This window comes from Hippichthys cyanospilos, chromosome 15 (assembly GCF_059441005.1).
Source record: "Hippichthys cyanospilos isolate Australia breed blue-spotted pipefish chromosome 15, RoL_Hcya_1.0, whole genome shotgun sequence".
Taxonomy (NCBI): domain Eukaryota; kingdom Metazoa; phylum Chordata; class Actinopteri; order Syngnathiformes; family Syngnathidae; genus Hippichthys; species Hippichthys cyanospilos.
In genome coordinates, this window is record NC_142383.1 from 10,509,304 (window position 1) to 10,531,829 (window position 22,526).

The window sequence follows — 22,526 nt, forward strand, 5'->3', positions numbered from 1 at the left end:
CGTGCATATCGATTGAAATTGCCGAAAGTCACCATTTATGCAACACGTTTTTGCCTCATTTTTTTTTAACCCATGCAGAATAAACTTTAAAATAGTCACAAGTTGTTGTTTTTTTGTACGTGGTATTTTGATTCTAGTTAATTATACTCTGAAAAAAACATGCATACACTCTTGCATCTTTTCCTCTCTCTACTCAAGGGTGGAGGTGCGGTTTTTCTTGCCTTACCCACAGTGAGTCTCGCTGTCTGCTGAGCACACAAACCATTTCCTGTGTCTCTTCGCCAAGCCAATCAGATGACAGAACCACTACAGTTATGCTCTAACTAGTTAGTGTGTGCGACGTGTAAAGAAAAAAAAAAGGATGTTCAAAACAAAGTCCTCATTGATTTGTGTTGTACTGAAGCTGAGACTGTTTGGCGACCACACGTCAGTGACAGACTGTACATTGTTTATGTGTTTAGAAATGATTTGTGAATAAAAGGCACCAGCTGTTTATTATGGAAGACTGCATGCAAAACACATGGCTTTGAGAGGAAAGAGATAAGTCCATGAGCATTCCCACATTGCTGTGTGTATGTGTAATGTAGATCTGAAGTGTTGTAAGCAATTATTTATGACTGAACTTTCTTGGATGTGTTTACTTGCATTGTGGGTTCAGGAATACTGTGTATGCGCAAGGCCTTTTGCAGATGTGATATATCCTGTCTAGGAAGCTGTAAAAAGGTTTGAAACAATTGTTTAAAGCTTGAATTACAAGTAGAATCTCACAATCCAGTTGCACTTTTCCCTACCGATATTTCCTGAGCTCTTAAGCGAGCTCTGCAGGACCTTCATAATCATCTGATCGTTTGCATCAGGTGTGTTGCAAAGAAAAACATGGAAAACATCCAGGACGCGGGCCATCGTGGACTAGAGTTTTACGCTTCAAGATAAGAGAGTTAAACTAAATGTTTTTGTCTCCAAGCAATGTAGATAAGTGTTGCACTCCGTCCGAGACACTTTTGTTGTAACACAAGGCACATTTACTGATGAGCTAAGACTGAGGCTGCACTGCAGAGATGGCTGCATTTATTACTCATTAGTCTCAACTCAAGCTGCATTTTTTTGTTCTCAGTTGTCCGTCCTACAGCAGCACATGGCCGTTAATTGCTGTGCTTGGTGTTTCTCTCTCTCTCTCGCTTTCTCTCTCTCTCTCTTTCTCTCTCTCTCTCGCTCTCTCTCTCTCTCTCTCTCTCTCTCTCTCTCTCTCTCTCTCTCTCATTTCATTGGTCCACTGTGATAAATTTGATTCAATTGGTCAGTCGCAACACAATTGGTCACTATTGAAAGCTCTACATAAATTAAAAAAGCAAGTCATCAATAAACCACATTACATTTAACGGCTCAAGGTTCAAAACGTAGTGGCTTAAAGTCCGGAATTTACGACACTATTTATCGATGTTATAAAAAAGAGATATTGATGGAATTATGATTTCTAACTATATTCTTCAACATAGACCAATTTTGCCTAATAACAGCTCTGCACACTGTCGCCGTCTTGATATGGATAGTATTTTAATAGCTGATTTTTTTTTTTCTCTTAATATGTTTGGACCACTTCAACTTGAAGAAGTTTCCAAACTTAAATACGACAATCAGAAGTTCATCATCACTGTGAAATAGTGTTCTCATAAAAGTGAGCAAATTAAACTTCTGGTTTTTGACATCTTTTCAACCAGGCAGCATATTTGTGCTTTTAACTAATGATGAAATAATAAACAGCAGTTGACCGGAACCAGTGTTATTACATGCAGCCGTTCAGGAGGAGCGCCAGCGAGCCAAGGAAAAGAGTGAGAATGAGGTGGAGTCGACCAGCTGCGCCAATGAGGACATGCCCGTGGAGAAGATCCTTGAAGCTGAGCAGGCAGTGGAACCCAAAACCGAAACCTACATCGACACCAACCTCGGAGTCCCGTCCAATTCAGTGAGTTTATTTTTATTTGTGGTGGTATGTGTAGTAAATCATCACTATTCTTTATGCCACATATCTAATGACCCTACCAATATCATCTGCTCTCATAACTGGTGGAGTTTCACAAAAGAAGGCAGCAGGTGTTCTCAAATGTAAATCTGGCTTATGATTGGCAACCTATATACAGTCAAAGAAAGACTTGCTATTCTGATGTAACGTTTTCTTAAAATTTTATGTAATGAATAGCAAATTTCTATGTATTTCTAACTGGTGATCGTATTGATATTAGTACCTTAAAAGAAGGCCAAAGTATTGGCCTAATACTGAAACTATTGGTATTTGCCTACCCTTATGTAGAGCATAAAATCATACACATTTCCCCCTCCTATGTAGCCTGTCAGTTACAATTATGCAGTTGTGTTTTTGTAGACCGCCATTCATCAATGAATGTACTGGGGTAGTTATTTTTGGAATGCACATCAGGGAATTGGAATTCCTTCCAATTACTGTCTAGTGCCAAGTCTACTTCTCTTCTTGCATATTTTCTTGGCTGAGGATTTTTTGAAGTTACTATTGAGAATTTCTCTGTAGAATGCAAAATAATTAAGGAATGTGGTTGTTTTCGTTGGGTTAGCTCTTAAGCTCACATTCCGATGTTTCTGTGAAAGATGTTGATATGTCCTTTGGTCTGAGTAGGTCCTTTCTGCGTAGAGTCCCTTTGACAAGGAGTGCTTGTGATCAGGAGCGTTCTCCTTGCTCACCTTGTACACGCTTCCCTGGTTGGCAGTCTCCCTGTATCCCCTCTGCAACAGCTGGCCATGTGAGCTGTCTTTGACACATTGGAGACGAAAAGTGATGAATAATACAACAGGCAGACTGTTCTTGAAAGCATCCCCGCATAGTCTCCGCTTTCTTAGGAATTCTGCTGGAGCATGAGAAACATCGGAGTTGTGCAGCAGCCTAAGGAGGGCGAGAGTGAAGGAGGGAGGGAAGGTGATGCCGAAGAAGAAGAAGGTGGGGGAGAGTGCGAGAGCGGTGGGCTTCTTCTGGGATTCGTCTGCTTCAGGGGAGGGAAATGTCCTGTGAAGTGAAAGTGGAGATGTGAAGGCTGTTATGTGAGTAAATGGAGCTATTTTAGGATGCTGGATAGACATGTGGGAGATGAGCGTTGACATTAGGGTGTCAGCTCTGACACTCTGACTCACTCATTCACTTAGTGTGTTTTGGCTTTTTTTTCCAGAAACATTAGAGGTACATTGGGTTACTGTGGCATGTTGTTGTTTTGCCTTTATAGAGAAACTGATCAACCGATGTATATATGTACAGTATGTATGCATGCATGAATGTATTTCAGGTCAATTAGAAGAAACTGCTCCACAGTTAAAACATAAGTGACTGTAAACAACATTATAAAACGATCCAATAACGTTGTCTAAACTACCCCAATGCACCCCCATGATCATATGTGGGACGTGTGCCATATGATATAGTCATGTTATTCGACAGCAAAAAGTCTTTAAAAGTATTAATTGCACATGCTAATAATATTACTGTTTTCAATTTTTACAGTTGAAAATGACTAAATAGGTTCAGTTTCCTTTTAACAATATACAGTATTGGCTTGTTGGCAAAATTCTGCTGTGTACATATTGTAGATATCACATTTAGAGTGTTCCAATTGCTCTTGTTCATGCTACATTGGACCGAGTACATACAGTATCGTGAAACCTCACTATAGCATCATAAAATGTTTATTATTCAGCACTTGCTTTTTAAAAAAACATTTTACTATTCTTAATGGTCAAACAAAAAAGTAAACAGTAAAATTCTAAATGTAATATAATGCTCTAACTTACCAAAGTATTTTGTGCAACTGGAGTCTTAAACACTGTAATTATGAGTTACTATGAGTTACATTTTGTAACTTTTTGTTCTTTTAATTTAAATACCTTGTTGCGGTGCCTCTTTCTACTAGAATTTATCTATGTGGGGTGGCAGAAAAAAAAAGTGTGCCGATTAGGCTAAATTCCTAATAGTATGGCCTCAGGGCCATTCAGATTTTGAGGATCCATTGTACTTTATTGTAGCGTGAATAATTCCTAAAAAGAATTTGTACATTGCTTTCTGTGCTCAGTGACATGACAGCAGTGGGAAGACAAAGAAAAACCCTTTGAGGCTGTGCTGTACCTTAAAACGCATGGTTAGTTAGCCACCAATTTTGGATAACAGTCCACTTAAGCAAACTGAGACTTGGGACCTTAGCAAAATAACTGCCTTGCAGGCTGTCTTGACCACAAGGACTCCTCTTCACTCAAGTCACATTCCCTGCCTCCCGACCCCCCTTCCCCTCAGCAAGCTCTCTATTGAGAAGCACTGCCCCGTGCTGTAATTAATCACAGAGCCCGGGCCATGAGTGCACAACCATGAATGGGCCACCACCACCGTGTAAGGGCTGGGGTCTGGCCAAGCTGAATAAAGTGTGTTTATCTCATGGTGACCTAGAACAGAAGTTAAACATGCGTTAGTAATGTTTGTCCAGTCAGATAAGGAGAGGCCTCTTCTTAAGATGGAGAGGAGACTTTAGTACCTAAATCTGCAGGTGCTTTGTTACTGTTGTTTAATTCTGCATAGATATTCTCAAATGTGAATGTCACGTCAGGAGCGGCTGTTGTATCAAGAAGTAGACAGGAAAAGTGGAAATGTAGAAAGTCTCTGTATACAAAAATCAAACATAACCACTGCAAGCATGGGAAACTAGACTCAGAAATTAAACTTGTAAAGGAACTATGAAGACATCTGACGTGGCAGCTTGTAGGTTTGAATTGATGGTTTATTTATCACTTATATAGAGCTTAAATATTGTCAGACATCAATTTTATTTTGGATGATTCAGCAATCAAGGAACATACCAGTTACAGTAGCAAGTACAGGACCCTATATGCCGAAGGTTGTCACCAAAGTGAAATAAATGTGTTTATAATAATAAAAAAAAAAAAAATCAAAGAAAGAAATCCCTGTAAAACTAGACCAGAAAAATAGACCTGGAAGGAAATAAGGAAAACACCTTTAAATTACCTGAAGCTTTAATACAGACATAAAACATATATCCTCCTGAGACGCAGCCTATTCATTTGTGTTCACTGTTCTTTTTGTCTCAGCAAGACAGAAAGGTTAATTGCATCCCACCAAACACATGAGACATCATTGAAAAGGCTAGGATTGCCTATACTGAGCGCACAAGGACTTTGCAGGGTAGATCAAATAAATCAAAAGTTATACGCTAAAAACAAATGTCCTCTACAGTGGACACAAATAAATAGGCTAACTCAAGAACCACAGCAATACATGGAAAGTAATCAAGGAACAAACCAGTCAAGAGAGTACATGCTGGACCCTATCTAAAAATGACCAAAAGTGACATAAAATCGGAGAGGTAAAAATCGTTCTGTAGAAAACCGAAGAAAAAAAAAAACCCTGGAAAACTAGACCTGCAACATTAGACTGGGAAAATTCGACCTGGAAGGAAATTAGGCTGGCATCTTGATATGACGTTTTCACTTGATGTTCTAACATGTCACTGGGAATCTAAAAATTAAATACTGTCATACATTAATCATACAAATATGTAACTATAGCAACTGATATCACAACGGCGTAGGTTCACATTTCTGTAAAATCTACTGCTCACATAAATATAGGCAGGAAGTATGCTATTTTAATGATAATTAACTGATGATTCATCCCTACTCCTGATGTGTGAGTCAACCCCCCCCCTCCCCCCTCAAAAAAATTGGGGCACTTGAGTAATTCATTTCCATGCTGATGTGTGAGCATCCAATTTTCTCACTGTTATCACGCTCTCATTGGCGGGTTCAAGCAGAATAATGAAAAACTGAAAGGAAAATCTTTTTCCTCAAGCGATGCAAATTTCATAGGAGAACGTGCATGGCTGGCATTTTTGCCCTAACTGATGAGCAACCTTACTAGTTAGTAGTTCCGTTAAAGACCTCTCCCGTTAATTAAAACTTGACATCTCTTTGTCACTCGCAATGGCGGGACTTTCTCAATTGTAGTGAAATTAAGACTTCTTGGAGGTTTTCCGCTCACATTTCACAATGGGGCCCTTCCATTGTGACCAGATGACATCCTAAATGCTGCTTGGAGATTTGACGACTGTAATATGATGCCTGAGGATTGCTGCGGGAAAACTCCCCTGTCATCTCCACAAACAGAGGCAAAGAAAGCGGGTCAGTGTAAACACTGCTAAGATAGTCATGCAACATTCATGAGGCTTGCCGTGTTTAACGAGAACTGCGGAACTTGTGTAAGGTGAAGTTCAATTGTGTTACACAGTTAAGACACATTGTGCTCGCCTTTTGTTTCGACAGGCTCTGCCCTTTTACAATGAATTAGCTGATGTGTTTATGTGCTTTTGAGAAAAAGAGCGTCTCACGATATCCGTCATGCCCAACTACACCGTCCACATCTCCCAAGGAGATCACATGCTGCAATATTCATGAGTTGCCAGTATTCACTCCATCGCCGAAGAATACGACACTACTTTTATTTTCCAAGAGTGTCGTCTCTGTGTCTGCTTGAACTTTTTTTCGTGTTTTCACTGCATCTCTGTGATACTGAGCAGTCGGTGTGAGTTTCACACCGAAGGGAGGGAATACGGAGGACAGACAGAGATGTCTCTGGTCTGTGTGTTACAAAAGGAGGACGCGAGTGGAAGGACGCTTTCTCCTTCATCCTGAACTAATCTCCTCTTGAGAGGTGCAGTTGATAGTTTGGATCCTTCAAGCTTTTAGAATCGATCAACAGGCTTTGGAGGAAGAAACCGGGGAGGTTCTGCCGATTATGTTTGGATGTGGGTTCACACGGGGATACTTAGAACTTAAGCATACTTGCCCCATTTAAATTATACACAAAAGCATGTGCTCAGTCTTTGTTTACCAGAGGTTCATATCAAGTGTTTGTATTCCTAGGATGGCAGCAGATTACTCATTAGAGATTGGCAAAGGAGTTTGGGATCGTCAATCGCCTGCTCGAGTGGATTTACATAATAGTTAGCTGGGCATGCTGGGTCTGTGTTGCATTACAACCTCAGCACTGTATAATACGTTCCCTCTGGGTTGGAAAACAAAGCATCGGAATATCGGGTTTAGTACTCTTTTGTGCATACGGTTCTGGTCTCGGTTTTAAAAGTTCAGTTGCTTTCAGGTAATGCTCAAGTGATAATGATCAAAAATCCCCAACATAATGCATTCCATCCCAAATCGATGAAAAGCCAAATTGATCAAAAAATCAATACATTAAAATACCTGACTGATCATCTGGAATTCTTGTTGGATTCTCTTTGCAACAGTATTTCATTTCTGAGATATAACGGTTCAAATTAAGAAAGTGATGCTTGTTTTTGCTAAAAATGTCAACATTCAGCGAACCATGGACTCCAAACGGCCACTTTGACTGAATTGAAATTTAGTTAGTGTTTATTGTTGAACTATCAACTATCACTACACCAAGTTTCAAAACCCAAATCGTCTTGGTTAAACCCATTGAATGATTTGGTTTTGGCTGACCCATGGACATGGGCAAAATTAGAAGCAGTCATTACATACCTTTATTTTCCTAATTTGTTTTCCAAACATTCTATGACTGCAGTCCCGGTAACACATTAGACAATTGACGTTGTCCCTTAATTTGATCTGTGCTGTACATCAGTCAATTCTTACGACCTAGCATGATGGGTGATGTGGTGGAAGGTTGCGGACCAAGATGCAAAAAATAACAATTAATGTAAAAAAAGCAAAGAAAGTTGGCGTCTTTTACATGAACGGGATTTCATCATCAAACTCCCCAAGTGAAGAAAGGCTTTATAAAAGCCTCCTCAGTGTCCTACAAAGCTTACTTAAAAAATAATAGCTATGTTCATCTGCGTTATCCTTTCTCCAAGCTTTTATGCTCATCTCCCCTCATAGCTTGAGTAACTCTAATGAACTAAAATCAATAGATAGCTTTTCCTGCTTGATTCATGTGTGCATTTTTTGCATGGAAACTAGCCAAGGGCTCCTATTTTGCCAAATAAACGGACAAGGCAATACGTGACCTTTATACGCCCCACTTTCAAGAACCGCCTGGTTTGATCTTTGGTCTATATCTAATTTCTGACCTATAAAACGATGACATTAACAATATGTAGAGGATGTATCCAAACAATAGGAGGCATGACCAATTTGGAGATCAAATCACAATAAAGCTCCTCAGCCCTGTTGTGAAACGTCAGCTGGGGACTCATGAGCTCCTCTAAGGGTCCAAACAGCTGATTTGTATCTGCTTAAAGAGTCACCAAAAAAAAAAAGGTCTACTTTGTGAGAGGTTTTTTTTTTTTGTTTTATTTTGCCCTGCAATGTTCATCTCGAAATACTGCTCAACAAGTTTATTAGACCACTACCCACTGAAAGCATAATGCCACTGCAGCCTAAAGATTTGTCAGCAAAATAAATATCTAACTTAGTCTGCCTTTCTTTCCTTGCAGCCCAACGACCCGGTGACAAATATCTGTCAAGCTGCAGACAAACAGCTTTTTACGTTGGTCGAGTGGGCCAAGAGGATTCCCCACTTCTCTGAGCTGCCACTGGACGACCAGGTCATCCTTCTACGAGCAGGTCTGTTCAAAATCCACTCAAATGAGCCAGCTAAATAAGTCATAATGGCAATTATGATGAGTTAAAAATAGATCATATGTTTTATAATTCAAATGCATATGAAAAATGATGTCTTGGGACACATCTATTTCATCAATGAGAGCCCAGCTTGAATTTTCAGTATATGGTTGTTTTTGACCACAGAAAACTTCCACAGGAAGTCGAAGACGGAATCTGAATTCTCGAGAAAAATATGTGTTTCGATCATGGAAACTACCGTGTTATATATCTACTCAGAAATGAAAAAAAAAGGAGGGGGGGGGGGTGCTTTCTAAAGTTCCAGGAACTTTATAAACAAGTTCATGAGAGGGGAATATAACTGATTAGAGGACGTCTTGCCACATTTTGTTTCATCTGCCATGTTTTAATGGCTACAGCTGGATGCGTTTGTCCGGGGAAACGTAACTCTCCCACAAACCGCAACCCTCAGCTGGAAACGATCACTGCCCCCCCCCTAATACACACACACACACACACACACACACACACTCTCTCTCTCTCCAACCTCAATTCTAGATGAGTGGAAAAGCAATACAGATATATGTTTAATCTTTTAGAACGCCTTCCAACAGCATCTAACTTTTTTTTGTACCATTTCAATACCAGTTAGTTTAAAGGGATACTACATGTATTTAGCCATTTTCAGCAGTAAGAAGTTAATATGGAACAAATGATTTTATTTGCTGTTAATGGACAGTGGCTTTGTACTCAGGGCTCAGGCAACAGCCAATCACGGCTCACCTTGCAAACATCGACTGACAAAACCCAAAGAATAAGTGGGACGGGATAATTTGCCGAGTGATCATTGATTGTTTTTGTATATTATTTGTTGCATGAATGTATCTGCTGTAGCCTCAGATCCTTATTTGCAGTATTTATTTTGTGGTGTAATTTAATTCAGATTCATTCATTTATACCACTAGTTGTTTTTGTTTTGCCAGACTCAACTTTTATCTGGCCAGTTCTTGAATGGTTTTATTTTATAAAAATTACCGATATCTAGATTACTTTCCAAACAGTATATAATTATATGCAGTAAATAAACATTATTTAAATCGACACCCTTGTGATTGAATTGGGGATTGATTGCTTTTGAACTGGCTAATAGGCAATCATGAGTGGTCTATAAAATCCTTGTTAAAATGTATTAACTGTAGACAAAATATCAATTTTCACTGTTTAGTCTAGTCTCAAAGCAAGCCAAATGTAATACACAGTTTTAAAAATGTTATTTATTATTGTAAGTTGATATGTAATCGAATTCCCTTTTAAATGTATTCTCATTTCAAGGCAGCAACCTTTTAAACAGGTCAAAATTTGATGTTTCTGACTGCATATTTGGGATGAGCTGGTTGAGATTTGTGATATGCCATGTCTCAGGGCATATTAAAAGAATCCACATATCCTCCTGAGAACCACCCTATTCATTTGTGTCCACTGATGTGTCAATTTTGTCTCAGAAGGACAGCATATTTAATTACATTCCACCCAAACACATCAAACATGGAAAAGGTTAGAATGCCCTCTACTAAGCACGAGGACGTTGTAAGGTTGCTCAAATGAGTCAGAAGATATAGCCCCACCCCACCCCCCCAAAAAAAATGTCTGCTACAATGGACACAAAAAAGGCAGTGTCCAAGGAGATGTTTTAAAGTTTTTCGTTCAAATTTACAGCAATGCATCTGATGTTATTAAACTTTAAGCCTGTTTTGTTTCAATACCGTGACCGTGTTGTAAATGTCACCATGAATTGTTTCCACCAGTTGTAGTGCTTGAAATTTGAAGAATTAGCAGTTTTTTCCAAGTTCTCAAATTGATGACAGCCACGTGTTGCTCTCAGTGTTCTACGACGAAGACAAGAGACGAACACCATTGTCTTTCTGATATTTGTGAAGACGCTCACTATCATACAAGTAGGGATTTAACAGTGTGACTTGTCTGTCACTTCTCCATTCAGCGACATCACACGCAGGAGGGTGTTTCAGGGTCTCCCAACACATTGCCCCTGTTGGCTGCCTGTCGCTCCAAATTACACCATTATATCCTTAATCCACCTTGAGGAAAAGAAATGCTGTTACACACCCCCTGAAATTAAAAAAAAAAAAAAAACATCTTCCCATCAGTCTTTCTACTGCGCTCACACAAGTGATGGAGAGACTTCAGCCAAGCAGGGAGAGCGAGAGAGACATTATTCCAGAGAGCTCGTCTCCTCTCAGCTCTCAGGTTTTCTATAAATAACCACTTTAGTTCTGCTGTATCACAGATAAAAGAAACCCGGCTCCTCTCGTAGCAAACTCAACTCTGGGGAGAAGAGGCGAGTGTTGCCAGGCAGAACTGTTAAAGGAGCCCTGTCACTCAAAGATCAGCGTCTTGTGTCTTCGGTGCTCTCGGTGTCAAGCCCCTGCTTTGGCACATCAAGCCTGTTGTCTTTATCGTGTTGGCAGCCACAGTTCATCCCTTTTACACGCCTGTCTCTTCAGAAAGTATGAATCCAATGTCTTAGTAATAACCCGATGCCGGTGCTTGAGAACCCTGAGCGCTTTTCACCATGCCGTTTAATTGAATCATTGCAGTTCTACCCCCATTCCCGCCCTTTGTTGTCACTTTCATTTAGCCTGAAAGCAATGTGAACTTTTGTACCAAGATTTGCTTGTTTTCTCCCCCCTACTTCAGTCCCTCTCATCGTGTCTGCTGCAGGTTGGAACGAACTCCTCATTGCGTCATTTTCACATCGTTCGATAGCCGTCAAAGACGGGATCCTGTTGGCGACCGGGCTGCACGTCCACCGCAACAGCGCCCACAGTGCCGGAGTGGGAGCCATCTTTGACAGGTGTGTGGGAGCTTTGCCTTGTATGAATGAAACCATATATCACCTGCCTGATTATGCCGTGCGGCGCGAATTTGCATGTTTTGAATTAAGGATTAAAAAATCTCAAAGAAACTGTCAAAGCCTCCTGATGCTTGGCACAACTAGTACTCAGCTCCAATTGGACCAGCTGAGTCATGCAGATGACTTATGAAAACTTGCAACAAGTACATTCTGGACTCCAGAATGTACTTTTTGGCTCCATATTAAAATTACTTGCAAACGTTTTGCAAATGGCATACACTGAAAAACAAAATACATCGTGACACAGATGAAACACAGAATAAATCAGTGGGGTGAGTGGGATGACAAATAGACAAACTAAAATATTTCAAATTCACTTAATTTTTCTCTCAAACACATCAAGAAAATCGAGTTATTAACTCTAGGAAAGAACGCGTTTCAGATCATAACGGATCATCTGCATCATAAAGCTGGCCATATCCCAAGATGTGCAAAGCAAATGTTTCCTACATTGAAGATATTATAAAATGTTCTGTTTTGGTTCAAAATGTTATGTTTACCATAGATTTCAATGAATAGGGTTGAATAGGACTGAATTTGAATGTGTTTCCATTTGGAATGGTGCTGGTACTGAAATAGGTTGCGACAGTTGCGAGAGCCAATCCGATCAGGAGGTGGCGACAGTAAGGCCTGCTAGAAGGCCTCATGAAACGGGCCATGACCGCCCTGTGATTGGATGGATTAGATGGGAGGCAGCACAATGCAGATCAAGCAAGCTGCACTGTGTAGCTTGCTTGATCTGCATTATCGGTGTACGTAGAGTACACTCGAACCATGCCCAGGGACCTTTACCAGAAAAATCAAATATACTGTATCTACTCGCTTTTTTAACCCACAATGGCTGAAGGAGAGGAAAATATTACCAAGTCAGTGTAGTCTTCTTGAGGAAAGAAAGAAGAATGGATTTTGTGTTGAAATAAGTGTTTTGGGGAACAGCCGTTTTGATGAGTGCAACCATATATTGTTTTTTTCATTTTTAATATATATTTCATTTTCATATATATATATATATATATATATATATATATATATATATATATATATATATATATATATATATATATATATATATATATATATATATATATTTATAATAAATAATACAGATTTCACTTTTAGCTGGTGGTTTTCAGCCCCCATTAACCATGAAAAACAAGTGAACACTGTGTGTCTATTATTACGGTTATTGTAAAAAAAAAATAACATTTGCATGGAAACGTATTGAAGTTACTTTTTAGAACATCCATCCATCCATCCATTTTCGATAGCCGCTTCTACACACTATTGTTTGTATTGTTTTACTTTAAAATGTCCTCTATTTTTTTCATGGGGGGGTGGACTGTATGTTTTTGATTATAGTGTTGTTTGAAATACTTTATTTACTGTAGCTCCTCAAAATGTCTTAATCTAATGAACAAAACACTGAAAACTCTTTCTAGTTCCCAGTGCGTTAGAAGAATTAATTATACCCAACTGAAGGTGTTGGGAGAGTGTGTGTGTGAGGGGGTGTAGGAGTGAGTGTGTGTGTGTGTGTGTGTGGGGGGGGGGGGGGGGGGGGGGGGGGGGCATGTCGGTAGAGGAACCTCCCCTGTGACTGCTGTTGATGTTTTAGGTCAACAAACTGTCACAGGCTAATATCTCACAGGCTTGCTGCAGCATCTGTTGAACAGCAGTGTTTTTCAATGATTTATGCTGAAAAAGTATTTGCATCCTGTGGTTTTCTATGGTGACATGCTGCTTTAATCTCTATCACAATATTAGGTGCCCTTGCACAATATAAAACGATCCAATAATAAAATCTGAGTAAAAGTACCATAATTCTGCTCAGTGTTTTGCTCTGCCGTAATTCCAGTTGTAGTTTTGCAATGGCACCCTGCGTTCAATTTTTCAAATCTCACTCAGAGAGAAATAAAATACTGAACATATCAACGCGGATCATAATTTGTTAACCGATTATTTGTTGCACGGCTTGTGTTGAAATTTGGTTTTATGAGTGTGTCCAATGAAATGGCCCGTGAGTGTTTTGCCGTTTGTATCATCCTTGAATAAGCGATAAAACTGGCAGTCAGATTAATAGCAATGTTGGAGTCATCTGTCAATATCTTGTCCAGGCCCTTTACAATCTGCAGTCACAGCCTCGGGATATATTACAATTCTCTAATAAGTGTGGCGTGCTTTAAGATACACAGAGCTGATAATGTTTATTTATCTAAAGCACTCTCGCTAGCGCTCTCTGTCTTCCTCATTTAAATGAGACTGATTATCATAAATACCTCGGTCTTTTTTTTCTGATTTGTTCCTTGTAGCAAATTGAATTACAATGAGCTCAGAGAAACAATTGACTCCAGTCAAAAAAGAGAGAGGGGGTGGCGAAGCAGCAAAATCAAGAGGGTGTGACTTTGCCGGAGAAGGGCGAGGAGTACCGGCGAATGGATGTGCTGACACTCCCTCTAGTGATGTCAGACGCTAGCACACACAAAGATACACGAGGCTGCTGGTTTTATATTGCACACAGTTGGCTGTTAAATTCCCATTATGAAACAGCTGCATGAAATCATTTCTTTGAACATCTGAGGATCTGAGGGAGCTGTGACAATTAGCATGCTTTTGTACCTGCATTGACTTGAGCCTAATGAGAGGAAATGAGATGTTTTATGTTGGACTTATTTTCGCCTATCATACATACATCTCTGTCTCCACCTTTTTGTGTCTTTCATGCAGGGTGCTCACAGAGCTGGTGTCTAAGATGCGGGATATGCAGATGGATAAGACAGAACTGGGGTGCCTTCGAGCTATAGTCCTTTTCAACCCAGGTAACTATGAGTGAGCTCTTGAGCGGCTCTTTCTACAAGTCATACATAATGTTCTTGCTCAATGATGGCATTGCAAATAATGTTGTCTTTATATCCTCCTGAGACCCAGCCTCTTCGTTTTTGTCGATTGTTGTGTCCATTTTGGATGACAGCAAAGTTAATTTTATCACACCCAGACACATTAGAACTAATTGGAAAGGCGATGACGTCCTCCACTGAGAACACAAGTAGGAATGAGTCAAAGGATAAAGACCAAATAAACACACTATCAGAAACAGACCTACATTAACTACTTATATGACATGGTAATCTTTTTTCGTTTCATTAGTTTTTTTTTTGTTTGTTTTGTTTTCTTTGGGGGTTCAATCAGTTTTCAGCTTGTTGTGTTGCCATCAATATCTCCCTCGCAGGTGTTGACCACACACATGCCCATTAAACCAACGAGCCTTTTCGCCAATCAGATTTTAGGTTCTCCTCTCACCAGCATTTCAAATCCCAATAACCTCTCATTGGTTCAGATACGAATAGCTTCTGAGTGGTTGAGCTCTGTGCTGGCAAAATGATCTGGAGCATAGGTGCCAAACTCAAGGCCCAGGGGCCAAATCCGGCTTGCCACAATATTTTATGTGGCCTGCAGCAAATCACATCAATTTCCATGACCCTTGCTGAGCTCATTTCTAAAATGTTAACTTATTGTGTATAATAAGAATGTTGATATTTTGCAATGATTTTAATTTGTTCAGTTAATTTAATTAATATAACAAACATATCCTTTACTTCTGATTTCAAAACTTCGAAGCCATCACTTTGTTGTGTACAGTAATAACACTAACAGGTGATTTAAAATTTACTTGGTTTCCTATCGGCCCAACGAATGAAGTTGTAGCTACAAATTCGACAAAAATTAGTTTGACACCCTTGGTCTATAGGTTACTTACTTAAACAGGACAATAAAGGAAGAATCCAAACATATACTGAATAAAGTTCTTTTAACCATGTACTGATTGTGAACCGAAAGATTTTCCAAAGAACGATCTGTTGTAGCCTTCACTAGCGCTACAACAGCCCCCACATACTAATACAAAGTTGTTGTTGTTTTTTTTTCCTTTTCCCAGAATGTCCTTGTACATGCCTAGGCTGAATATACTTCATTTTCACAGGCAAATGCTTCGAGTACTTGGCCTGGAGTGATCACAGTGTCATTTAAAAAAAGAAATATCCATTTTGAGACTCCACATCCAATAACATTTTTTTTTTAGTTAAAAATGATGCTGTGTAAATTCCGTAATTTTTATTTATTATTTATTTATTTATTTTTATTATTTTGTTTTGACTTTGGTCTAGTTGTAATCTGTTTTTGGAGCAGATTTGTTCATTTTTATGTATTTAGTTGTTTTTTTATTGCTTTGTTTTTGTTTAGTTTTTATTAGTTTTAGTAGTATTTTTTTTATTTTTTTTATACGCTAATAGGCAAAAGTTTGGAAATTGGACCCTCCAATTCTATGTTTTAGCGTTTCTTCAATTATTCAAACAAAACAAAAATCTGTAGATTAATACTAAATCATCAACTTTAGGAAAAAATGTTGATGTAATTATTTGAGATGAAATGACTTTAGCTAATGGCAGAATTAGATTACCATTTCTACACTTCCATATCTTATACCTTTGAAAAGAAATGTGTGATAACATCTGTAACCCGGATTGAGATGTCAGGTACTGGTTAAAACAAGTGAAATTGAACACATTTTAATTCACTTCAATCTGTGTTTTAAACAAAATGACATCTTCAAAATGGCTTAGAGAAACGAAGACTGCCACGATAACTTCTCTGACCTGCGCTCCATGTTTTGCACTGTTACAAACGAAACACACGCCGCCTCGCCAAAGTAACCCATTAAACCAAACCACCAACATGACCCATTGTGGGATTCTCCATCCCTCTGAGACCAATGTGGATCAGACCACACCAGACAACACACTGATCCTCTGTGTTCCACTTTTGTTTTGGTTCTCCGACGGGCCTGCTGGCCCCACTTCACTCCCTTGCCTGGGTCCTTGTTAATTAGAGTTCACCAGATTGTTGTGACAGGAAAAAAAAGAGACCGCTTCATTCTCACTGTGTGTCATCTTGAGTTCAGCCATTAGTGGTAAATGTTTTTTTGTTCATCTCCAATGTTAATCAGCAACGTCATTAAAGAGGAGTGCTAATTGCACTGAATGCAAGGTGCACAAGGCCCTCAAAGGCCCACAGAGGTCAAAGCTCAACTTGTTATCTTTCACAAACTCCTGCCCTTCATCTTTGTTTCACAAGCCCGCAGCTTTATAGCTGAGAAATTGTCACCTTAATAGCTGTAGTCTTCCTTCCGTCCAAAATAATAAATGGTAACCCCTCAAGTAGAAATCCGTTTATTTTAGCGTCGTCTCTGAGTTACAACTGTCATTGGTGTCTCTCTCTTCTCAGACTCCAAAGGTTTGTCAAACCCAAGTGAGGTAGAAGCTCTCAGAGAGAAAGTCTACGCGTCTTTAGAGGCCTACTGCAAACACAAGTACCCTGAGCAGCCTGGCAGGTATGACAACACTTACATATTAAAGTCAAAGTGACCTTGCTGAGTTTCTAACCGATTACTTTTTGCTGTGGATTAAAAAAAGAAAAAGAAACCTTGCCTTCAGTCGTCAAAGAATCCTCATGCAAGTAAACGCACCATGCATACTACGAGTAACGATATTGTGGTAATATTGTGTTTGTGGAATATTTGCCAATAGCCAAAATTGCCACATGACCAAACCCGAAAAGCAGGTATAACAATAACTTGCATAAATAAGTTGTTTGAACTCAAACTTGCTAAGGTGTTGCAGAAAGCATCATACTATACACATTTTGCTAATTTTCACAATACACAGGCAGTCTGCTAACCTGTTTTCCGAGTTGTTCAAGCGATATCCCGCATATAGCAATCACAATAATTGTGATGTTAATTTGGGTCAAGAGAAAATGGTGATATATCCCAGCATGGCGGCCCGCTGGTATTGATTAGTTATTCTGTTTAATTTATTTCACAAACACAATAGCTGTTCAGCAACATTGTTCTAACAAGCCCTAGAATGTACGTACAACACATTATTGTGAAGAAAAATATTGGCTTAAATTCCATTTAATAACAAAACTGTTGCTGAAGCTAAACAGCATACATAGTAGAATTAGCAGTAGCTCTGAAAGGCAAATAGAATAATGCTAAATGATAGAAACTATCCACAAAGTCAAATGCCATTGATTTCATAGACATTTTAGGGAACTGCTATCTTGGAAAAGTTAGGTCTTTCTCGAAATAATCTGAATGAATCAAATGTGGTATCATATCGGTGACTTATCAAGAGTTGAGGACCTCAAGATTTGAGAGTTTTATTATCATATGCATAATAATAACACACAATGACATTCTTATTCTGTTCACTTCCCCAAGCAGACTACATTCCATAATCAAGCAAATAATAAGGTAGGCAAAAAAAAAAAAAAACAGCAATAGAGCAATAAGGGCAGTACTTGTAGTCATATCGAACTGAATAAATGTTAGCAAAATGCATATTGAACGCCTCTCTCCTTCCGTCCTCTTGCTAATTTAATCGCTTGGCTGTGTGACAGATTCGCCAAGTTGCTGCTGAGGCTACCAGCACTGCGCTCCATTGGCCTCAAGTGTCTGGAACACTTGTTCTTCTTCAAACTTATAGGGGACACGCCCATCGACACCTTCCTCATGGAAATGCTAGAAGCGCCGCATCAAATGACATAATAGCAGAGAGGATGGAGCCTTTTCTGTCTCCTCTTCTTTTCCCAGCAGGGTCTTTTTTTTTTTTTTTAATGTCCCATAATGGTGATCAATTTGCTCTTTCACCATTAATGCCCCCAGAAACAAAAAACTCATAATGGGTGTGTTTTTATACCTTGTAAAGTACTATCAATAAGAACTATATATATATATATATATATAAATATATATATCTCACAACATCATGCGGTGGAGAGAAGACAAAAGCAATGTACTGAGCCATTATTAGCATTTTTCCACCATCTGGACAGGATGATTCAACATCCTCATACTCAACACTTGCAGGGTGTACGCAAAACATGGTGTGGACATCATGTTGAGACCTTCTGCCTTGTGAGTAGGACAATCTTAAAGATACTTGGACCATCTGGGCCTCCTGCTTTTCATCAAGACTGACTCAAAAGAAACTCGAGGTCCTTGCCCAACTGGACTCAACAGGTCTTGCACTAGTTGTTTATAAAAAAAAAAAGGTGTCAGCTTTCTGGGATGTTGAACTTACTTAACAGGTGTGCTACAAAGACTGCAAGTGTTAAAGAACCTCAGGTGTCTGGCCCAGTTCAAAACAAATCCAACCATGTCTTACTGTATCAACACTGTGCAACAACATCGGTGAGGGCGAGTTTACGAATCAGCCTAATCAGGAAAATGTTGCGATCCACCTCCAGATGCTGGTCGGGGGGGGTCGGGGAGGGGGGCATGTTATGTATGTACAATCTGCACAGTTCTTAGTGCACACAGGAAGAAGCCAGGCAGTTGTCAGTTGACACGACACGTGAGCGGCAACTGGCATTTGAACATTCTATTCCTTTATTTTTTTATCTTTGCAAAACAAAAGGTATGGTGTGTGAACTCTGAATGAGGCGTTTTAAGGTAACAGCGTCACCTTTACTCATTTCAGTAGTCGCTCGCCCAACCTACGGAAGTGTGGAACTCCCAATATGGAGGAAACATGTTTGACTGGCAAACACGTTTGAATATATATGCAGATACATTTGAATGTGTTTGCGAGTACATTTAAACATAATCACAAGTAGATTTGAACATATACAACCTAATAGCACAGGGGATAATATTATTACTGTAGTATAAAAAGGTGCATACCATACATGGCATTTGTGGAAAAAAATCCTAATATATATCATGCGCTGCAGGCATAGTATTGTACTCATAAATGTACTTTGTTTTTTTACTTGCAGATTGCAAGTCAACACCATGTGGCATTATAGGGAAAAATACTGTTTTGAACATTTAGCCTACAAGTATGCATGAGTATATTTGTAAATACGTTTGAATGCACTTGCAGCTATGTTTGGTGTCTTGCATATACATTCAAATGTACAAGCATTATATATTTGCAAAAATAGAAGTACAGTTTTCAAATATGTTCAAACATACTTGTACGTAGTTTCAAACATTTATTCAAATATAGTATATTCAAACCTACTTGAAAATACTTATGAATGCACAGTCCAAGCTGTTTTATTTACCCCCCAATCTAGTTGGATAAGATATTGGTTTTATTATCTGATAGATTGGTCAGATTTTGACTGGTCCAAACGTATTTGCAAAAATTGTTCGAACATATTTGCAAATACAGTTAAAAACATTTGCAAACATGCTTGAACATACAGTATTTGCAAGTACACTTGAACATACTTTCAAATATGTTTGAACATTCCTGCAATCATGTTCAAACATTTGCAAATGTTTGAACGTCTAAAAAACTTTTGACCATAAATGTTCCAAAATGGTTGACCCCTATTCTAAATGCCCATATCTCGGAAAACTACTCGATGGATCGTAATGAAATTGAATACACTTTATGTGAAGATCATAAGTTTTATTGGTTAAATTTACAAAGAAAAGTACAAATATTTGTAGATTCTATGAAAGATTTTCATAAATGTTCAATATGAGCGCCGCCTGTGACTCTGCACACGTTGATGGCCGTCCTGTGATTTAAGTGTGCATAAGCATCCCTTTTCTTGAAATTTATGGTCCCAACTCCTCATTTGTTTTGTAGTTGGTGCCGTCTTTGCAAAATTTGTGAAGGCTCCCTGCACATTCGGTGACTAAGTCTGAGCATACTCTAAAACGCAAAATTCCTTTTCTTTTGAATTGAACGGCATTTCTTACTCTGAAAAAATAGAACTGCCAAACGCTACACACAAAAACATGAAACGTTTCCACACAAGCTGTAAAAATTTGAGATCATTCTAGCAAAAAGTGTCAAAATTATCGGCCTACGAAATGGGTCAAACATTTTGGAACAGCCTGCATATGCAAGTACATTTAAACATATCTGCAAATATGATGGATGGGTGTTTGAATATTCTTACTATGCTTGAACATACTTGCAAATGCATTTGGATGCACACTAAAAACAAATCTGTTCGGAAAAAAAAATCGGTTGAGTTGATGTTGGTCATATTAACAGATTGGTCAGATTACCAATTTTCTTGGTTAAAAAACATAAACAACATATATATATATATATATATATATATATATATATATATATATATATATATATATATATATATATATATATATATATATATATATATATATATATATATATATATATATATATATATACACACACACACACACAAATGCAGTATTTATAACAAGGGGGAGTACTTTCTGCAGATAATTTTAAATGAACTTGCAAATACATACCATCAAATTCAAAACTGTCAAAACTGTTTACGTGCAGTTCCATGCTTCCGTACCTTGCGCCCCTCTCACTGACGTGAATTCCAACCTCCCCCTTTTCAACCGCTCAACACTGCAGGTGTTAGCTTTTCAAGATCACCTCATCTCTTTCTACGCAGGAAGTTACAACCATAAACAGTATTGACGTGTTTTGTTTATTTGTTCCATTTCAGAGCAGCACTGCACTATTACCTCAGTTTGTTGACTCTCCTCATTTGGGCTTGCCCCATCGACAGTATACATAAAAAATAGAAGCGCTTGCCATTGCAGCTGAGCAGTTGTTTGTTTATTTGTGACTTTGCACTTAACCTCATGACAGAGATGATGTCAACGTAATTGACCTCCGAGGTGGGAATTTTGGCCCCTGTTATTTTCCTCCTCAGCAGGATCAAACACTTGCTGTCTCTGCAACCGTTCGTCGATGATGACATATGAAATTGTTTCGACAAATACACTCATTCTGCTGTTCCATTCTGAAATGGCGGCATTCGATTGCCCACCGTTTGGGTCGACAGAACCTAACTCACTTCGTGCACGTTGCTCTCCTCACATCCCAACTCATTATTGGCTTGACATAGGAAGCAAACGGCTTTTTTTGTCTTTAATTATGTATATACAGTATATATAGATTATCGAACAACGGCGTTCAAGGGGACATGTTGAATAACTATATGAGAGGAAAAAAAGAACACTAAAAAGATTATAATTTCATGGATTTTCTTTTGATCTGCATGTTCTTTCTTTCATAAGCACTTTGAAGAAGTCAGGACCTCAGCACTGTGTTTTATTCATACTAAGGAGGTGTAACAGAGTCAGGGCTGTGCCATTTGTCAGTTTCATTACAAGTCATTATTATTTTTGAGGCCATTTTACTTTGATAATTAAAAGAGGATATTGAAGATTTCAATTAACGTTCTGTTCTGATTTGCTTTACTTGATCAGAATTTTTAATCGGGGCAATAAGGCTACATGAAAACTAATGATGAAAAAAATATCAATCACACAACAGTATGGTTAAACCATGTAAATCGTATTACCTGAATTTGAGTATTTTTAAGGATAACAAAGTCGTACTACGTGCATAGTTGTATCAATTGCATGGGATGAAAAGAAACTTTTGGGCAGGGTAAACACATTTTTATCACATTGACCTGACTTCTAACCTAACGACGTTCTTCCTTCTGAGACCCAGCGTGTTCGTTTGTGTCCACTGTAGTGGATATTTGTTGTTGCTCTATACCTTTTGACTCATTGGAGTGACCTGTCTATAAATCCTAGTGTGCTCTGTAAAGGACGTATTGGTCTTTCCAATGATTTCTAATGTCCTTAGGTGGGATGCAATTAAATGCTGTATTGCTGAGAGAAAATTCAGACGTCAGTGGACACAAAAAAATAAGCTGGATCTCAGGAGCATATGCCTATGATGTCAAATTATCATTAAGTATTTTTTCTTGTAATGTTATGACTTGATTGTTTTATTGTCATGAGGTTCATCAACATCATAAGTAATGTCCCTTCATTCTAAAATCCGCTTATTCTCTCAGTCGGCACAATTGAGTTGCTGCCTATCCCAAAGCCAAAACTTAGATTGTTGTTGTCATATTTTTATTTCAGTATGGC

The 22,526-nt window shown here is 38.6% G+C and overlaps 1 protein-coding gene across 2 annotated transcripts in view; it reads left to right on the forward strand.

Moving 5' to 3' along the window:
- rxraa (retinoid X receptor, alpha a) overlaps positions 1-20,694 on the forward strand; it is a 99,250-nt gene extending 78,556 nt beyond the window's left edge. The window contains exons 6-11 of one of the 2 annotated variants that reach the window (XM_088435065.1): positions 1,779-1,963; positions 8,493-8,622; positions 11,359-11,491; positions 14,273-14,364; positions 16,826-16,931; positions 18,005-20,694. In XM_088435065.1, the coding sequence (XP_088291191.1) occupies positions 1,779-1,963; positions 8,493-8,622; positions 11,359-11,491; positions 14,273-14,364; positions 16,826-16,931; positions 18,005-18,152 (794 nt within the window). In that variant the 3' untranslated portion in view covers positions 18,153-20,694. The remainder of the gene's footprint in view (positions 1-1,778; positions 1,964-8,492; positions 8,623-11,358; positions 11,492-14,272; positions 14,365-16,825; positions 16,932-18,004) is intronic. The other variant, XM_088435066.1, reaches the window with a different exon arrangement.
- The last annotated feature ends 1,832 nt before the right edge of the window (positions 20,695-22,526 follow it).